The following is a 20,632-nucleotide window of genomic DNA, read 5'->3' on the forward strand; positions in this document are numbered from 1 at the left end:
TTGCAGTGTTCATTCCTGGAGGTGTAAAGGGCAATGGATGGAGAAACTTTGCGAACGATTTTTGCGAGATTTCTAAGGAATTTCAAAAGGACTCTGGTGGTGTTGTTGCAGAGTATTCTTCATATCCCAGGTCGTGGAGTCAAGTGGTGCTGGAAGGCAAAAAAGATGAAGGTGTAGTTTCTGGAAATTAGGTATGATGGTTGGGAGATAAGAACAATGCTGTTGGTGTGGAGGTGCGATGTAGCTGAAAGATCATGGGATTTTGAAGTTAGGTTCCATCATAGAGCGACCGGAACCAATTGACCAGAATGTGAGGGAAGCTAAGGTTTTGGTGGGAGTTACTCTTCTCTCAGATATAACTAGGGTTGCATTCAGGGAGGAGATTGTGAATAGGACAGGGCTTTGGGGGGTGGGGGGCGTATTTCTTATTTTGGACCTGGTCCAAATATTTGAAAAAGGAGGCTTGTCTTTTTTGAACAAATTGGTTCATTTATTTAAACAGGCCCAATGCTCAGGAAAGTTAGAGTTGGGTTTTAATGTGGTGTCAAAGGGAGCTCAGCCTTTGGGCTCTACGCAGATGGGCCATGGTGTTAGTCAGGCTTGTTATTTGTGTAAGAGTGATCCAGGTACTTCCTCGCTGGAAACCAAGAAGGGGCAGGCCAAAAATACTGATCCTAAAACACAGAAGACGAGTATTGGGAAGGAGGATCCTATTCCCTTTGATAGCCGAATTCTTTCCCAGTCTACTACTTTCCAAGTTATGAGTCAAAACTGATCAAGTTTTGGAACAAGCTCAGAATATTAACAGATTTGATTTGAAATAAGATTGCGGGATTAAAAATGTGACAAGTTTTGAAGAGGGATTAAAATGTGGTATGGAAAAGAATAAAAAAAAATCAGAAGATGCCTTGAAGAGGGGGGGGGGGGGGGAACTGATGGTTTTGGTCTTAATAATAACAGATTTGAGGTAAACAAGGTTTATTCTTGTCGGAAGGCGGCTTGTATGGGTGCTGAGATGAGGAAGGTCTTTGCAGATAAGAGAGAAAAATCTGGTGAGTCAGCGGCAAAGCTATTAAGAAGGGATTCTAAAGGAGAGCTTAGCATAGTGGAAGACTCTCATGCTAAGGACTTTGGGTGTAGTAATGGGGTAAGTAAAGAAAAGCAAAGAAAGAAAAAAGGGGACTTTTTAGATTCAGAAAGTGATGATATTAGTGAGTTTGACTGCAGTGGGGGGTTGTTGTTGGATGAAATCCTAGAACAATATGGGTATGTTTTCGATAATTGTGAAGAAATAGGGGATTTATCATATATTCATCCATCCCGTTGGGGGATTTGGAGAAAGTTTCTATTTTTGATAATGATGGGCTAGTTAAGAATCCATAGCCAAGGGATGGAATTTTGCCTACACTTGTGGAGGAGGTTCCTAGGAAGGAGTTAGAAGCTCAAAATCTTTTGGATAGAGTGGACTTAAAATTGACGGTGACATTAAAATTGAGGTTCCTAGGAAATTAAGTGCATATGGATGGTGACATAAGTCAAAAGTTAAGCGTCAAAGGGAATTAGTGAATTTGAAGAGCTTGGTAAATTATGATGGGAAGGGGTTGAAAAGGGATTTCTTTTATTTTTTTTTTAATTTTTTGCTTTTTATTTCTTTCGGTTTTTTGTTTTTTCTTTTATGTTTATTTATTTATTTATTTTTTGTTTTATTTGGTGGACTCGTTGTCCCAACTCATTGTGTCTTCCCATCTTTCTATCTAATATAGCTTTTTTTTTTTAATTAAAAAAAAAAACAATATTGTATTTTACCTTCTTTCATGATTTTATCCAAGCCTCTCCCCTTTAAAACATTACCACCTTTACCTTGAACCCTAAAGATACTCTACCCACTCCTAACTTGTTCAAAGATGCTGAGGTTCGTTTTTGCCGAAGGCAGAATTTTAATGATGGATGAGAATTGAGTCATGAAAGAGTTCTTTGGTCTGGAGTTGGGGAGAAGAAAGATCGTTTTGTTAGTTGGAAAGTGGTGTGTAGGTCTTAAGGAAGAGGGTGGTCTGGGTCTTCGTAATTTTTTCTAAAAACATTGCCTTTTGGGCAAATAGTCATGATGGTGTCTTTCGGAGGAAAAATTCCCTTTTGCTCAAAATTATTAAAAGAAAATTTGGCATGCATGGGAATTGGTAGGACACAAATATGGGGATAAGATGTTCCTTTGAGAATCCTTGGAGGTGTATTTCACAAATTTACTCTCTTTTTGTCCCATTTACTGAAATTGCTCTTTGGTAATGATCTCATATTCGTCTTTGGGAAGATATTTGGTTGGGTGGTTATGCTCTGTTCATTTATTTTCTCATCTTTGTTGACTATTGTACATTGGGGTTATCTCCTCTTCGTTGATCATTAATGGGGGAAAACTTTTCTTGAGATTTCCATTTTCATAGGTCTCTTAATGATAAGGAGGTGGATGAATCTCAGCCTTGGGGTTTTCTTAGAGGGTTTTTATCTTTCTAATAGGAAGGATTCTCAGTTATGGCCTCTTCATTGTTTGGCGTAGTTTTCTTCTAAGTTTTTTTCATTCATTTGATTCACATAAATGTGCTGTTTGATCTTTATGCTTGTATTTGGAAAGACTTAAGTTCCTGGAAGGATAAAGCTTTTAATTGGTTGGGTGTTCTTAATAGAGTTAACTCTAGCAATATGTTGTAGAGTAGGAGACTTTCTAAGTATTAACTCTGGATATGTGCGCTTTTTGTTTTGATAGTTGAGAATAAGTTTCTCATCTTTTTTTGCATTGTTCCTTTTCTTGTAGTGTTTGCCTGTTTGGTATAAGCTTTTTGGTATGTTTGAGGAGAGTTGGGTGTGTCCTTCTTCGGTAGAGGATTTGTTGGCTACTTCATTTATGGGGTTTGGTATGATTGTAGGTGGTTTGAAGTTGTGGAAGTGTGGGATTTTTGCTGTTTTGTAGGGTATTCTGTTGGAGAGAAATGCTCATATCTTTACAAGGAAAAAGATGTCCTTTCTCTTTACTTTGGGAGATAGGATTCGGTATTGGGCTTTGCTTTGGCCTTTTGCAGTGTTTTAAGGGGTTTTTTTTGGGGGGGGGGGGGGGGTGTGCTTTTCGGATTTGCAGCATGATTGGAAGGCTGTGTTTGACTGATATTTTTTGTTATTTTCTTTTTTGAGGAGGATTCCTTATGCTCCTTTTTTATGTTGATTCTTTCTTCTTTAATAATATATATTTTTTATTTCTCTAAAATATAAATTTTAAATTTATTGTACAAATATGCCTTTATACAATCTACACTTAAGAACAATATTGTATTTTTCTTATAATTTTTTGTTTGTAAACAAAATATTGGATAAATTAAGTTTGAAATTTCACTTTGTGTCTAACTATAACATTTGAATTGCAAGGAAATTACATTTCTTAGTTAAAATTTTGACAAGTTTTGCTAAAATTTTGAGATTTCAATGAATTTCGAGTGATTCATTGAAATTTTGATGCAAATTTTGTAAGATGAAAATTGACTATCATTTCATTTTTGAGGGTGATGGAGAGCAGAAGTTTTGATGAGAATTTCTTCAATTTCAGGGAAATTTAAGACGTGCAATGAACCAGATAAAAGCATTGGTTTTTGGGGGAACTTTGGCCTTCCAAATAGAATTGTCAAGTATAAACCTCTAAGGGATCGAAGGACCTAGAACAATTATTTGCTTACGAAGAAATGCGATAGTTATTGAACATAATTGACATAGAGAATAATTGTTTCATCCCTCTATCATTAAAGGGTCTCCTAAAGTAAAAATCCCTTGAAGGCAAAGGACCACATGAGTAAAAAAAAGAAAAAAATAAAAAAAGAAGAAGAAAATGGTACTATTATGCCCCAAGCTAAAACAAAAAGAGACGAGGTATAGAGATGGACAACAAAACATTCCCCAATCAAAGATCTTTCCAAAATGAATGTTATAACCCCTATCAGAGGACTTAGAGTGGGGAAAAAAGGGATGTACTTGAGAGAGAGCTTTTTACAAACTTTTTGAAGAGCAACTAGATCCCATAATGTTATCCCACCTATTCTCATCCTGCGCAAACTTGCTTTTACAATTGTATACCAGAGGGAAGAGTCCTTTAGGGGAAAGCACCAAAGTCATTTAGCTGGGCGAACAATGTTTTTAGATACCAAATTCCAAGACATGAACCAACCTTCTGTTTAGACTTCCACAACCTCCCAGCTCACCAAATGATGCCTAAAACCCCAACCCCTGACCACAAGAAATCCCTCATGATTTTCTTAATCGTACTAGAAATCCCGCTAGAATCTTGATACTAGAAAGATAATACAATGGGATACTACAAAGACAAGCTTGACTAGGAGTAATTCTACCCCCTAGAGAAAAAAAGAGCCCCCTTCCACCTATCTAGACGCTTAGCCACCCTCTCGACGACTAGATCCCAAAAGCTAATAGATCTAGGATTACCTCCTAAGGGGACCTCTAAATAGGACAAGGACCATTCCAACACAGTGCACCTCGTCTTTGAAGAGAGCTCTTGAACACACTTATCAAGCACATTAATAGCAGCAGTCCTACTTTTCGCCATGTTAATCTTATGCCCAGAAAACCTCTAAAAAATATGGAGAAGACCCAAATATTCAAAAAAGAAAGCCTATGGTCATCTAAAAAGGAAGATAGCGTCGTTAGCAAATTGATGGTGAGAAACCAACACTCCCTCGCTCCCTAGTCTCCACATCTAGACCTTTAACCAAACCTCTATTCACAGCCCTATCAACCATGGTCTTAAATTTCCATGAAATTGTCAAAATTTTTGTCGGAATTTTTTATTTCAATCACCCTCGAAATCGAAATGGTTAAATTTTCTTTTTACATAATTTCTATCAAAATTTGAAAGAATCATGTGAAATTTTTTGAATTTTCAAAATTTTATAGAAATCTGTTGAAATTTAAACTATAGAATGAAATTTCCTCAAAATTCAAGTGAGAGATTTAAGAGCGAAGTGAAATTTCTCTCTTAATTTGTTTTATTTTTTTTTTATTGAAACCAAAAGATTATTACAAGGGCTTTTAAAATTATATGAAAAAAATATACTTGCAACAATATTTTTTTTATCTAACCATTCATGTCTAAATATCATTATTTGCATAATAAAAAATATTTAAATAATTAAGGAATTTCATTTGTATCAACTGAATATGTTTAATGCACATTATCTTACAAATATGTTTGATACACAAATTATATTACAATTTTTTTTGCCTTACACAAGGTTTATCTGATGCCTCTGACATTAAGGCAAAGGGATCTAAGGGTCCCAAGGTTTATGCTTGTGGAAGTTTGCGTAGAGGGGTGTGGAAATGAAAAAAATTGTTCAATGATAAGAGAAAGCACTCTAGTGAGGTTGTGCCAAAGAATTTAAAAAGGAATTTAGAAGGAGACTTAGGTATTGTGGAAGACATAAATGCTAAGAATAAGATGGGAAATTCTTGTGATGGGGTTAGCAAAGGAAAAGAGGCAATGAAATGGGGGGATTTATCAAATAGTGAAAGTGATGGTCTAAGTGAATTTGATTGTGGCAGGGGTTTGTTGGATGAAATTAGTGAACAATGTGGATATGTTTCTGATTTCAGTGACATTTTAGGGGATTTATCACATGCACATCCATCCCCTTTGGAAGGATTGGAAGGGGTCTCTATATTTGAAAATGATGATTTGGTTAGTGAGATGCAGCACAAGGATGGTATTTTGCCAACTCCAGTGGAGGTGATTTCAAGGAAGGATTTAGAAGTTCAAGATCTCATGGATAAATTGGATTTAGAGTTTTGTGATCCTGGGGGAAATGAAGTGCATCTTGATGGGTGTAAAATTAGAGCTAAAAAGGGTCAAAGGGAGTTGGCTAACTTGTAGCGTTCGGTGAATTATGAAGGAAAAGGATTGAAGAGGGGGTTTCCTTGTTTAATTATTAATTTTTATTTATTTTATTTTATTTTTATGGGGTGGACTTCTTGTTCTCTTTCATTGTAATTTCTCTTTCTCTATGTAATATACCTTCTTTTATTATATAAAAAAAAATTATGTTCCAAATATTTTGATCTTCAAAAGCCCATATTTTGAATCATATTCTAGCAAGCAATCTCTCAACCGTTAATTTGAAACTTATTCAAATAGTACACATTCAAATTCCTCAAGCACATGGTTTTGGAAACTCATTGTGCCCATTTGTAATGTCTCAAATATGATCTGTCTATCTTTTTTTGTGGGATTTTTAGTATGTCTTTAGCTGCAGGAAATCTTCATTAATGAGGATAAAATCTTGTTAACAAGATTTACCAAAATGATCATAGAGAATATCTTGTAAATCTTCATAATTTGGATTTCAGAATCTTCTTTCAAAATTTACAATGTAGAATGTTTTAATCTTGTTTCAGTATCTCTTCATGTCAAAGTCAACAAACTACAGGGAATATCCAAAGCACTCCCCTAGAATAACACGTTAATTTCTAATTCAAGTTTCTGCACACATGGATGAGATGAGTCATTTTAGGTTGAGCTGTTTTAACTTCTGAATTTTGTGAAAACATAAGTTTTGCAGCCTGCACACGTACTATTTGTATTAGTCAACACATGCAACTTCTTCGACTTTTTCTTTCTTTAATATAAATCTTAGGTTCAAGAGTGATGATGCTTAATTTATTATTACTTTCTACCACAGAAGCTATTTATCTTTTAAGAAGATTAATGGAAAAGTTTAGGGAAAAGAAGAGGGACTTGTATATGGTATTTATTGACCTTGAGAAAGCATATGATAGGATACCTAGGGAAGTTGGTGGGTTTTCGAAAAAAAAGGTGTATGTAGTAGGTATACTGATGTCATTAAGGATATGTATGATGGAGTAATGACTAGTGTAAGGAACATAGATGGAGAAACTAAAGAACTTCCAATCACCATAGGTGTACATCAAGGATCTGCTTTGAGTCCTTATCTTTTTGCTTTAGTGATGAACCAATTGACTAAGAGTATTGAAAAAGAGGTTCCATGGTGTATGTTGTTTGTAGATGATATTGTATTAATTGACGAAATTAGGGATGGAGTAGAGGCTGAGTTAGAATTATGGAGAGAAGTTTTGGAATCTAGAGCCTTTAGGATAAGTAGAAATAAGACAGAATATATGAAATGTAATTTTAGTAATGATAGGAGGAATATTGGAGACAAAGTTAAACTTGATGATGAAGAAATAAATAGCACTTGTAGATTTCGATACCTTAGATCTATTATGCAAGCTGAAGGAGAAATTGAAAATGATGTAATGCATAGAGTTAAAGCAAGTTGGGTAAAATGGAGAAGTGCTTCAAGTGTGCTCTGTGATCGTAGAATACCTTTAAAATTGAAAGGGAAGTTTTATAGGACAGTTATAAAACCAGCTATGCTATATGGATCGGAATGTTGGGTGACGAAGAAACATAATGTCCAAAAAGTAAAAGTTGCCGAGATGAGAATGCTTAGATGGATGAGTGATATAACATTGAAAGATAAATTAAGGAATGAACACGTTCGTGGTAAGTTAGATGTAGCTCCTATGAAAGATAAGATAAGGGAGGGACGACTTAGATGGTATGGACACCTGCAACATAGGCCACATAGTGCACCTGCGGGGAAGAGTGACTTAGTTACTGTGGGGGCCAATAGAAGGGGTAGGGGTAGACCATAAATTAAGGAATGAACATGTTCGTGGTAAGTTAGATGTAGCTCTTATGAAAGATAAGATAAGGGAGGGACGACTTAGATGGTATGGACACCTGCAACATAGGCCACATAGTGCACCTGCGTGGAAGAGTGACTTAGTTACTGTGGGGGCCAATAGAAGGGGTAGGGGTAGACCTAAAATAACTTAGGAGGAGATAGTGAGTAAGGATTTAATATCCATGAATCTATCAAAAGAAATGGTCCATGATCGCATAAATTGGCGGAAAATGATTCATATAGCTGACCCCACCTAGTGGGACTAAGGCTTGGTTTTGTTGTTGTTGTTGTTTCTTTAAAACTGTTAGATGTAAATTTAGATTTTTACCCTTGATTTCCTTTGCATAAAAAGTATAATTCTTTGCCAACATTTTTTCCCCATAAATTTATACTCCCATAAATTTTCCATTCCTGTTGATTAAAATTCACTTAATGGCTGTCTTATGTTGTTTGTTCATGTGTGGTGACTGGATCCTGGTACTGCTTATCCAATCACAGGTTTTGATGTTTCCGGTCCTGTTGGATGACCAGTCATTGGTCACTGAGTTTCAACTGTTCATTCAAGCAATTGATGACATGCACGAATTGGCTTTGGCTGGGCATCAACAATATCCGGTACTTTGCAGCTGAAATGTTTGCATACTTTTTCTGGTTGCATTTTAAGTTGCTACTCTACTTTTACTGAGAAGTGAACCTTTTCTTGAAGGGTGTTTATGCATTGCTTTTTTTCAAAAGTACAAGAATTCGTTCTATTGGTCGTCGCTTAGCTGGATATATGGGAAAATTAAGGTATTTTTTCTTAATACTCATTGTTACTAGTCTCTCTTTCTCAGTGCGCGTCTCTGTGTGTGTGTGCGAGTTTTCAATGGCTTGAGTTTTCATTTTGCTTTCGTTTGTAATGTTAATGGTTCTATTACAAGAGGGGTTTACCCTTTTTTTTTTTATAGAAATTTTTAGTTATTTATTCTTTATATGGATGCACAAGAGGATCTGTACAATGAAAATGGAGTTTGTAGGGACAAAAACATCTGGTACAATCAAGTTTGAGTTGAAATTTGGAACTGAAGGAAAGCACGTGAGCATAATAAAGAAGTTGAGAACCATCTGAAAATAATCACCTAGGAGAAAAAATCTAATCAATGCATGTAATAAAAAAAAATCATTTTCTCATTTTGCTTGAAGTAAGGGAATTATTACTCTTGGAGGGGAATGAGAATTTTTAATTGATTTGAAAAGGCGGAAAGGGAAGCAAAGACTTCTACATATACATGAAGAGTAAATCGTCATAAAACTTTGAAAATAATTCTTGTAATGGAATAATATAAAAATATCAAAGGAAAATGATGCAAATTTCGTACATAGTCCTTATTTAAGATTCCAGTGTGTGTTGCCTGCCGTTTAAAGAAGATACGGAGGAATTTTTTGTGATCTTGAATGGGTATTAGTGAGGGGGATCATTTAGTTAGAGGGGGGATTTTGTGCAGATCTAAGGATGAGGTTAGTTGAAATTTGGTTTCTGAAAACATTTTTCTTGGGGGAAGTGTTCATGGCAGTTTCCCTGTCTTCTGGTTGTGTTATGACTTGTGAGACCTTTATCCTTCTCCTCTGTAGGACTATCAGAGCTTCATCCTATTGCCATGGCAATTGTAGGCTCTGAAGGAAAGGAAATGCAGATCAGTGCTGAAGGAAATGCCACTTGATATATTTGGTTGGAGCGCCATACTAGAATCTTTAAGGGTTATGTCACTCCTATACACCAAATATGGTATAGGATTGTGTTTTTGGCATCTCTGGTTTTTCTGGTAATGGTTTCGTTAGAGGGGTTTCATTGACCAATCTGTGGAGGGATTGGAGAGCTATTCTTCATTAGTTGTTTTATTCTTAATTTTTTTTCTTTTCTGTTCTTTTTCTTATTAGTGGACGATACCTTAACTCTTTTTTCATACGAGATCTCTTTCTTGCTTAGTATAGTTCTTTGCTTATCCCAAACAGAAAAATAGTACAATATTGCTACTGTAGCATGAACAATACAACATCTCTCTCTCTCTCTCAAATTTTAACTTTTGCTTGATAATGGACCAGAAATTTTTTGAACATTTTGTTGATTACTATGTTGCTGAAATATATGAATAATTAGTAGAACAAGGGCTCTTTGAGTTTGTGTGGTTGAGGTTCCAAAGGGTGTCCTGAGATTTTTTTTTTTTTTTTTTGCAATTCTTTGGGGGTATCTGGTTGGAGGGTACTGCCTGAATCTTCAGGGAGATTTGTGAATCTGGATAATTTGGGGATTTGTGACCTTTTCTTAGCTCGTTGTCATGTTCCTCAACAGTTTCTTTCAGGGGGTCTCTTTGATTTTCAGAGTGATTGGAGAGCTTTGATGTATTGATCATATGGTTTTGTTGAGTTTTAAATTTTTTTTTTTTTTTTTGTTGTTGTTTATTTTTTACTTTTATATAGAGGATGCCACATCCTCCTTGTTGGATTTTTTTTTTCTCTCTTTAAAAAGCAACCCCATGCCACAAGGCTTCCTGCTTTGTGAGGGTAGTGGAAGGCCGTCACAGTGTACGCAGCCTCACCCCTACTTTTATGTGGAGAGGCTATTCCTTGGACTCAAACTCATGATCAATTTGGTCACAAAAGAGCAACCTTACTGTTGATCCAAGGCCTGCCCTTTTTTTTTTTTCAAAAAATTAATTGAATAAAAAAATGGGTGTTCATTAAGGTTACTCTTGTTGGGGGATAGTGAGTAGAACTCATTCTCCTTCCTAAAGGAAAGAGAATGATTGTGGCTTAAAATTTTTTCAGCATTGGAATTATGCAGTGAAGAATTTTATTATGCTCTAAGAGAGCCCTTGCAAGATGGCAGGCAACAAAATACACTTGCTGATTTTTGAAGTCGAGCCTTTTGCTGTTGGTTAGTTGGCTTTTTTAATTAGGTTATGTACTTCCCACAGGAATCTACAAATAACAGATATTTGGAGTTTTCTTTATGATTTTTTTAAAAATCTATAAAATCTCTGTCCTTTATGTACAGGGTTTATTATTTTGAGGCTTTGAACTTACATTTGACAACAAAGAAAGGAGAAGGGGGAAGAGGAAGAAGAATAGGAAGAAAAGAGGGAAGAAGATAGAAAGAATGAGAGACAATAGATTACACACTTCAATAATTTATTCCAAGCTACTTGATTAGATGCACAGGCCTATATATTTTTTGGAAAATGAGAAACACTAGTTTCTAAAATAATCCCAAATTATGAAAATACTCCTCATTAATCAAAGTATCAAAGTAGCCAAAAAATAACTAGAAATCCTAAGAGAAGGCACATATAATAAAACTTTAAAGGGTAAAATCAAGTAACACCCCCTGAGTTTTCTAAAAGTCCAGGAACTCTCCTTGTGTTTTTAAAAACTACCAATGAGGTTTAATTTTGTTGACAAAATGAGCCTTTTAAGTATATATGGGAAAAAAAGGTTAGTTTTTGCCATAATAAAGTGATATTTTAAAATGACACACATTTAATAAATTTAATTGAAGAAATTGGTCAATATTATGTCTTGAAAATTAAGCGACTCAAAGATCTAATTGATTCGTAAATTAATTGGTCTATCCACTCCAATTGCTTTGAATCAATCAATTGACATCACCATAACAAAAAAATCTATCATTATTTCAATTTTTTTTTAAAAAAATATATGAAAAAAAAAATAGTAATAAATCATAAAAAATAACTAGTAATAAAAAATGTTTGTTAGATGTAATTTTCATTAAAATTTAATGACTAAGCATATCATAAAACAAATAAAACTTAGATAAATATTTTTAAATTCAAGTAACTTATTAAACATAGTGTTAAACAAAGATAAATAAAAAATTTAAAATTCATTCTTTATGAATTAAAATTATTAAATTGGATGTTAGTTCCTCCATGTAAAATATAAATGTTAAATGGATAAAGAAAACTCAAATTTAAATTAATTGGTTGATCATTGTTTGAGACAATTCATTGACTTTTCCTAATTTTTTTCAAGTTGGTATGTTATTAAATATGGTATTCAACCAGACCCAGAAAGCAAACCATGATTCGACCAACCATTCGATTTGAGCCGATTTTTTTTAAACAATATTTTAGTGGTTAAAGATATATTTAGTCATTTAATTCTCATGAAATGTATAAAAAATGTTGTGCAAAGCACTGAATGCCAATGCACAGCAGAAACCACAAATTGAATTGGAACGTGCAATGCAGGAACCAACGATGAACAATATGAAACTATCACAAAGAGAATAAAGCAAAGCAATAAAATCACATGACACAATAATTTACGTGGTTCGGCAATGTGCCAACTTCCACGGGAGCAAGTGGCTAATTTTCACTATCATTCGTCAAAAGCCACAATTAAGGGTTACAAATATTGTTTATATATTAACCCTATGCGTACAGAAGACTTAGAATGTATTTAGAACACTTCTGTAGTAATCCCCAAGGAAAATCCTTCGAAAACCCCAATCTACTGATCTTCGCAATTCAAATCATGTAAACAACGCCGAACAATACCGTCGGTGGTTATCTCCTGAGAGCAAACCGTCGACCCAATTGTTGACGATTTCTTCCTCCAAGTCAGCTTCCTTGTTCTTGCTTCACCTTGCTTTCTTTAAGCATGTTTTCCACTCAATATGAGCCACATACTCCAACAATCTCTACCTTGGCGAATATTCACCCCTTAAGAAAAATATGAAAGCATAACCCGCAGCTCCACTTAGGACAACAGTAGATTGGGACGCCTCCCATCTAGCAACTGGAGACGTTGATCAAGTTCAAGCAATGCTTGAACTTATCTGTTGTCATAGACTTTGTCAATATATTAGCTGCATTCTTAGACGTGTGAACCTTTTCAAGTAGTAATTCACCAGAAGCAACCAGTTCTCTGATCCTGTGAAATCGCACATCTATGCGCTTTGTCCTCACATGTTACACCTGGTTTTTCGTCAAATAGATGGAACTTTGGTTATTACACTGTAGCCGAACTCTACCTTGCTGGATACCTAGCTCCTTGACCAATCTTGTGAGCCACAACGCTTCTTTGGCAATCTCAGCCACTGCCATGTACTCCAATTCAATAGTAGATAAAGCAACGAGCCACTGCACCATAGACTTCCAACAAATAGGTCCTCTCACAAGGTTGAATATGTACCCTGTGGTTTACCTCCTGTTATCCAAGTCTCCTATGTAGTCAGCATTCACATAACCAACCACTGATGGGTCACTCTATTGTGTACTGAACATAATGCCATATCCGATTGTACCTCTCAAGTATCTGAGGACTTCCACTTGACTCCATCCCAATGTTGTTGACCCGGATTTGAAAAGAACTTGTTCACTGCGCTGATAGCTTGTGCCAGACCTGGCCTTTTACATGGCATGATATACATCAGACACCCCACTACATTGGCATAGGGGACCTTTGGCATGTCATGAACCTCATTGTCCGTCTTTGGGTACTGGGTCATAGAAAACCTAAAATGATTCGCTAATGGTGTACTCACTGTTTTAGCATTAGCCATGCTAAACCTGTCCAACACCTTCTCCATATGGTTGCCTTGAGATAACCACAATTTCCCTGTAGCTTTGTCCCTACAAATCTCCATCCCAAGAATCCTCTTGGCCGCACCCAAGTCTTTCATGTCGAACTCTTTACTCAACAGAGTCTTCAATTGATTTACCTCAGTCATATTCCTTGTAGCAATTAGCATGTCATCAACATAAAGCAATAGAAATATGAGTGAACCGTCCTCAAGACTCCTCACATAGACGCAACAATTGTACTCACACCTCATGTAGCCAATACGGATCATGTAGGAGTCAAACCGTTTGCACCATTGCCTTAAAGACTGCTTTAGCTTGTAAAATGACTTCTTCATTTTACAAACCAAATGCTCCTATCCAGGTTGGTAAAACCCTTCTGGCTGTGACATGTAAATCAGCTCCTCTAAATCACCATGGAGGAATGTTGTCTTTATGTGAATCTGCTCTAGATGCATGCCGTAATGTACCACCAATTCCAACACTACCCTGATGGAAGTGTGTCTAACCACAGGGGAGAAGATTTCATCATAATCAACTCATTTCCTCTGCGAGTAAACCTTTGCTACAAACTGAGCCTTGGACTTATATCTTTTTTTTTTTTTTTCTGAAACCGCTTCTTTCTTCCTCTACACCCACTTGCATCCTATCACCCTCTTCCCTACTGGAAGCTTCACCAAATCCTATGTTTGGTTCTTATGTAGTGATTCCATCTCTTCCAGCATAGCGCCCATGCAATTACTTTTCTCTAGTGCATTGCTTCCTGAAAGGTAGTAGGATCCCTGCTGCTAGTGATAAGTGCATAAGACACCAGATCATCGTAGTCGTACTTGGGCGGTGGTCAGAGAGTGCGTCTGGGTCTATCTACGGCTACACTGCGATGCTGTTGTTGGTCTTCCGAGCTAGATTCCTTGTATCCTAACCATTGTCATCCCTACCTTGAGTCTCTAACTCCACTTGCACCACACGCTCGTTGCTGTTGCAGTTTTCTAGCACCTATTTCTCTTCTTCTTTCTAAGTACGTTGCAACATGACTTTATCATCGAAAATCACGTTTCTACTGATCACCACTTTGTTTGCCATCAAATCTCATAGCTTGAACCCTTTCACCCCTTTCTGATATCCCAGAAAGATGCACCGTCTAGACTTTGCATCAAGCTTTGATCTATCCTCACCAGGAATGTGCACATAGGCTGGACACTCAAATACTCTCAAATCAGAGTAGTCTACCTCGTTACCTGTCCACACCTCCTTAGCAACCTTCCTATCTTGGTGATCTGTTAACCAAGAAACAAGCCATACTCACCGCTTCAACCTTGAAATTCTTAACGAGTCTAGCATTCAACTTGAGACACCGAGCCCTTTCAGCTAGGGTTTGGTTCATCCTTTCCGCCACACCATTTTGTTGTGGTGTCTTGCGTACTATAAGATGTCTCCTTATGCCATGCTGCTCGCACAACTTTCTGAACCTCGAATTTGTGTACTTAGTGCCATTGTCTGACTTGGGGCACTTAATTTTTCTTCTAGTCTAGTTTTCCACTTCAGCTTTCCCCAATTTAGACTTGGCAAACGTCTTTGACTTGTGCCGCATGGAGTATACCCAGACCTTTCGTGAGTAATCATCAATGAAACTCAACGAAGTACATATGCCCTCCTCGTGATGCTACTCGCATTGGCCCCCAAACATTTGAATGAATGTAGTCTTGTATTCCCTCTGTCTTATGCGTAGCTGCCATGAACTGGACCTTATTTTGTTTCCCAAGCACACAGTACCTGCAGTAATCCAACTTGCGTAATTTGACCCCCTTCAAAAGATTTCTCTTGGGAAGCTCCTTCATTCCACACTCACCCATATGCCCTAACCGCATATGCCACAAAACGGTATTGTCCGACTTAGACTCTGCAGTTGCAGCTCTACCTACAGCTGTAGTACCTAGCAGTGTATAGATATTTCCTGGTACTTTCTGCCCCTTCATCACGGTTAGAATTCTCTTACTCACCTTTATTACCCCACTTACAGACTTGTAACTAAACCCATTACTATCTAAAGTGTCCAATGAAATCAAATTCTTTCTTAACTCTGGTATATGCCTAATATCACATAATGTCCACACCACACCATCATACATCTTGATTTTGTTGTTCTCCATTCCGACAACTTTGCATGAAGTATCGTTTCCCATTAGAACTGAACCAGAATTCACCAATCTGTAAGTGGTGAACTAGTCTTTGTTGGATGTCATATGAAAAGAGCATGCCGAGTCTAAGATCCAAGAATCCGAGAGACCATATGAACCGGATGAAACCGAGAACATATCACCGTCATATCTCTTAGAGTCTCCTTCTTCCACTACATTCACCGTGTTTGATGAACCTTTTTTATTTTTAGCATTCTGCTTCTTCCTCTCTGGACAATCCGGTTTTATGTGCCTCTTTTTCTTGCACTTAAAACACCGTACGTCCTTCCTCCTGGAATTGGACCGAGCCTTATTGTTACTCAGTCCACCTCGGAACTTGCTTCTCCCACGATCCTGATTACCTTTCACCACAACCCCTTCACCTTGAGAATTCTCATTGTTGACCTTTTTCCTCTGATGGAAACTCAATAGGGCACTCGTAATATCCTCCAGCTCTAGAGTCTCTTGCCCCCATGTCAGAGTTGTAACAAGATTCTCATACGTAGGAGACATAGCTAGGGAATTAGCATCAATGCCTTGTATTCGTCCTTGAATTTTACATCAACCCGCTTCAGATCGCTGATGATCTGATTGAATACGTTGATGTGTTGATTTAGATTCGAACCCTCTGTCATCTTAAGTCCATATAGTTTTTGCTTAAGATACAACTTGTTCGTTAATGACTTGGACATATACTAGCTCTCCAGTTTCAGCGAAACTGCCACCGGTGTTTCCTCATCCATGACGTGATACATCACGTCATCGGCCAGACAAAGCCTGATAGTAGCCACAACCTTTGCTTCCAACTCCTTCCAACTTATGTCGTCCATGCCTTCCGACTGTTTTCCGTATAGTGCCTTCATCATACCTTGTTGCACCAATAAGTCCTTAACCCTCCTCTACCAAAGTTTGAAATTTCCTGTCCATCGAACTTAACAACATTGAACTTTGCTGAAGAAATCTTAGCCATTGTAACCAACAGCTATGATACCAATTTGTTGTGCAAAGCGCTGAATGCCAATGCGCTACCACAAATTGAATCGGAATGTGCAATGCAGGAACCGACGATGAACAATACGAAACAATCACAAAGAGAATAAAGGAAAGCAATAAAATCACACGACACAAGAATTTATGTGGTTCGGCAATGTGCCTACTTCCACAGGAGCAAACAGCTGATTTTCACTATCATTCGTCAAAAGTTACAATCAAGGGTTACAAATATTGTTTATATTATGGGTACAGAAGACTTAGAATGTATCTAAAACACTTCTGTATTAATCCCCGGAGGAAATCCCTCTGAAAACCCCAATCTATTGATCTTCACGATTCAAATCTCATAAACAGTGCCGAACAATACCATTGACGATTATCTCCTGAGAGCAAACCGTCGACGGTTTCTTCTTACAACTCAGCTTCCTTGTTCTCGCTTCACCTTGCTTTCCTCGAGCATGTTTTCCACTCAATATAAGCCACATATTCCAACAAAAAATATTTTCTAACACTATAATTATTTAAGTATTTTTTTGAATTATTAGTATTATTTATTTAATTTTCATAATTTTAATTTTTTAATATAATATTTAATATGTTGTCATGCTTATGTTAACTGATTGACCCGACTTAGTCGTTGGGTATTCAATTCACTTATAAGTTTAATTTTCAAACCATATTGTAATTAATTGACTAATTTTTCCAACTTAATTTATTAAATTAATGTTATTTTCTTAATTTATCTTATCAAAATTGAATGGAAGGGTAAAATTGTCATTTTCTTAGATATAAAATTTAATTTTTTGATGAACTTAATGGTTGACTAAGGGTCAACTAATGGAAGGTTCATTTTGTCTATAAAATTAATTCACAAGGGGTTTGGTGGTAGTTTTAAAAAACTCAGGGGGTTGGAGTGTCATATTTTGAAAAGTGAGGGAGTGTTGGATTTTACCCAATTTCAAAACTACTAACATGGGCTTGTGTGCTGATCTGAGGCTCATGTGCTCACCTGAGTCCTTTGTTTTCTTTATCATTCTTCTTGCTTGAAAAAATCTTGTCCCAAGAGTGAATTGATGATATTGCACCAAGAGAAGTAGAGGAGCGCCAATGTGCTTCAGTAGCATGCTAATAGCCAAACATGGAGAACCATCAGTAGGAGTAAAAATGGGAGGATGAAATTCAATGGTGGAATTGGAGGAGCTGCACCTGCAAGACACCATTGAAAACACACCATTGAAAACACAGGAAGCTTCAAAGAACCTTGATGAGGAGGCAACTTCATATTGAAATCATGATCAGGATTCAAATCCATTGATGAATCAAAAAAATATTGAATGCATGGCACACAAGGGAATAGTATCTCCAGTTGAAATAGAAATAGAAATTGAAGTCCAAGAGTATACATGAATGGATCGACAATTAGATGAACAGTTAAGAAGATTAATCTGAGATAGAAAATGAGAATAACAAAGTGTAAGAGAACAGTTAGGAGACTGCACAAATAAGGCCCTAGAAGGAGACTTTGAGAAGAAATGAGGGTCATAAATAAATTTAATTAGCAAAGGATCCTCTCGAAGTGGCAGCTGTAGAATTGGGGTTTCATTCATTTGTCAATCAACCTTCACATGAAGCTCATAGAGTGGATTCATTGGGACTAAGGTGACAATGTGATAGGTGCCAGGAGCTCATTAGTCAATGTGCACATTAACTCCCTTACAAAAATGGTTCTTCAGGTGTAACTTCCTTTTCAGATGAGGTAAATAAGGGTGGTTTAACTAAAACAAAAGGAGCAAGGGATGTAACCTTGGGCAATGTAGCAGTAGATTAAAATTGAGAGTAGGGTTGAGGGCAGACGCTAACTTGATTAGGAGGTCTGTTTTTGGCAAGATCACATGCTAGTACGAAGGCTTCTTTAAGGTTCCTAGGCTGACACAGAATGATATGCTGATTTTGGGCCTCAAACAATGATATGCTGATTTATGGCGATGCTCTATTATGGCTATAATTTGATGTGTTTGGATGGAAAGGAATGCTAGAATTTTCAAAGGAGTGGCTATGTCAAGTAACTTGCTTTGGAGTAGAGTGACTTATCTGTTCATTGTGGGTGTCAGAAAATGATTTTTCTCGCCACATCTCTTTGGAAGGCATGTAGTGGGACTGGTTGGCTCCTTTGCATTGAGTTTGGTTTTGGGCTTAGACCTTGGAGCTTGTAATTATTACTTTTGATGTAAAGGGATAATTTTATTGTCCATGTTTTTTCCTTTTTGTTTAATTCTTCTTGTACATTCTGCCCTCTCTAATAACATTTTGTTGTTTATAAAAAAAAAAAAAAAAAAAAAAAAATGTTGCAGTCTCACAGTAGACCATTCTTGTGTGGGTTCCCAATATAATCGCCATCAAAGGTCTTCACTATATATCTCATTTTAGTAAGATAGCACATCAATTGAAGAAGTTACAAGCTCTCTATTGAACATCTCTAGGTTATGCTCAATTGTTTGCCAATATCATTCACAGGACCAAGATGTGTTAATTGAAAAACCAGAAGGCTATGTCACTTGATTTATAATAATTAAAAAGGTATTCCAAGTCAGGCAACCAATTTAAGAAGTCAAGAGTACTTATATTATCATCAAAGGCAAGGTCTTAAATTTTGATTTCAACTAAAATTTCAAAGCTCCAAAAGTAGGGAAATATTGATGGAAATATCTATTTTGATTTGAAAACCGATGGAGGTGAATGGTGAAGCATGCAATTCTTTTATGAAATTTTGGAAATGGTCAATAGACATAATATTGTATGTTCTAGGACTAATATATTATAAATAAAATACATCTATGTTGTGTATGAGGTGCAGTAGTTGTTATACAATATGTGTATCGAACATATTTGTAATATAATATGTGTATTAAACATATTTGATTAATATAAGTGAAATTCTTAAATCAACTAAATGTTATTTATTGTACAAATAAAGATAACTTAGACATGAATGGTTAAACAAAATGTTGCTAATCTCTAAGTTTAATTTTTCATATTTCAAAAGCCCTTATAATAATATTTTTTTTCATACAAAAAAGAAGTTACATTAAGTGAGAAATTTCACTTTGCATCTAAATATAACATATGAATCCCAAGGAAATTTTATTCCACAGTTAAAATTTTGGCAAGTTTCGCTAAATTTTGAGATTTCAATGAATATTGGGTGATTTATTGACGTTTTGATGGAAATCGATTGTCATTTCGATTTCAAGGTTGATGTAAAGCAGGAATTTCAATAATTTTGTGGAAATTTAAGATCATGACCAAAGGAAGGGAGGGCATAAAAATTTTTCTTAGGGACCATAGTAACTTGAATAGTCCTTGTAGTAGGGGTCAAGGAGTCTACAAAGGTACTTGACAGCCAAGAAGAGCTGTAGATATCAGACAACTGAAAAGGGCAAATTTGTAGAGAGAATAAGAATCTCATGATGATGCATATGCTCATGCAACTTTTGCACTACCTTAAAATAAAAGCTCAATTTCAGCTGCAAAACTTATCTCATTCAAGGATCTAAAAGAATTCATCCAAGGGCAAGATCCATCTTTTGAGTCAGAGAAATTCTGGACAAATTCTACCCTTTTTTCTGGTATGGATGTATTCGGCTCAGTTATGGTTGAGCCAGCAGTCTAGACCAGTCTTTTGCTTATATTGGAGATGGCTTGGTTCTTTTATGTTTGCTTGCTGTCATGACATGACACCATCACTGCCATTCATTATCATGCTAGTCATCATCATTATGTGCTCAGAATCGCCTGATGCCATGTACGCTCATCTCACCTACCCAGCTGTCATGCATCCCGCTACTTATCTGGTTCTCTACAGCTTCCAGTCCCAAGAATAAGCCATTTCTGCTGGCCAGCTTCACCATCATGGCATCAAACCATTGAGTCATCCTAGTTACAAAACATCACCACCACTGTGGGGAAGGCGATGGCAAACTGATCGCCAATTAGCATACTGATATTGATCCTTGGTGAAGCGAACAAAGAATGTGGTGGTGAAGCTTACTTGGAAGATTGGCAAATGTGGAATGATGGGCCTGGAAGGAGGAGGCAGACTTGGATGGACAATTTGTGATGGAACTGA

The 20,632-nt window shown here is 36.5% G+C and overlaps 1 protein-coding gene across 3 annotated transcripts in view; it reads left to right on the forward strand.

Annotated features, from left to right (window-relative positions):
- Nucleotides 1-20,632, forward strand: part of LOC131158231 (uncharacterized) — an 86,660-nt gene that overhangs the window by 11,106 nt on the left and 54,922 nt on the right. For all 3 annotated transcript variants that reach the window (XM_058112954.1, XM_058112956.1, XM_058112955.1), the window contains exons 3-4: nt 8,253-8,369; nt 8,461-8,543. In XM_058112954.1, coding sequence (XP_057968937.1) covers nt 8,253-8,369; nt 8,461-8,543 — 200 coding nt within the window. The remainder of the gene's footprint in view (nt 1-8,252; nt 8,370-8,460; nt 8,544-20,632) is intronic.

This window comes from Malania oleifera, chromosome 6, assembly GCF_029873635.1.
Source record: "Malania oleifera isolate guangnan ecotype guangnan chromosome 6, ASM2987363v1, whole genome shotgun sequence".
Classification (NCBI taxonomy): Eukaryota; Viridiplantae; Streptophyta; class Magnoliopsida; order Santalales; family Ximeniaceae; genus Malania; species Malania oleifera.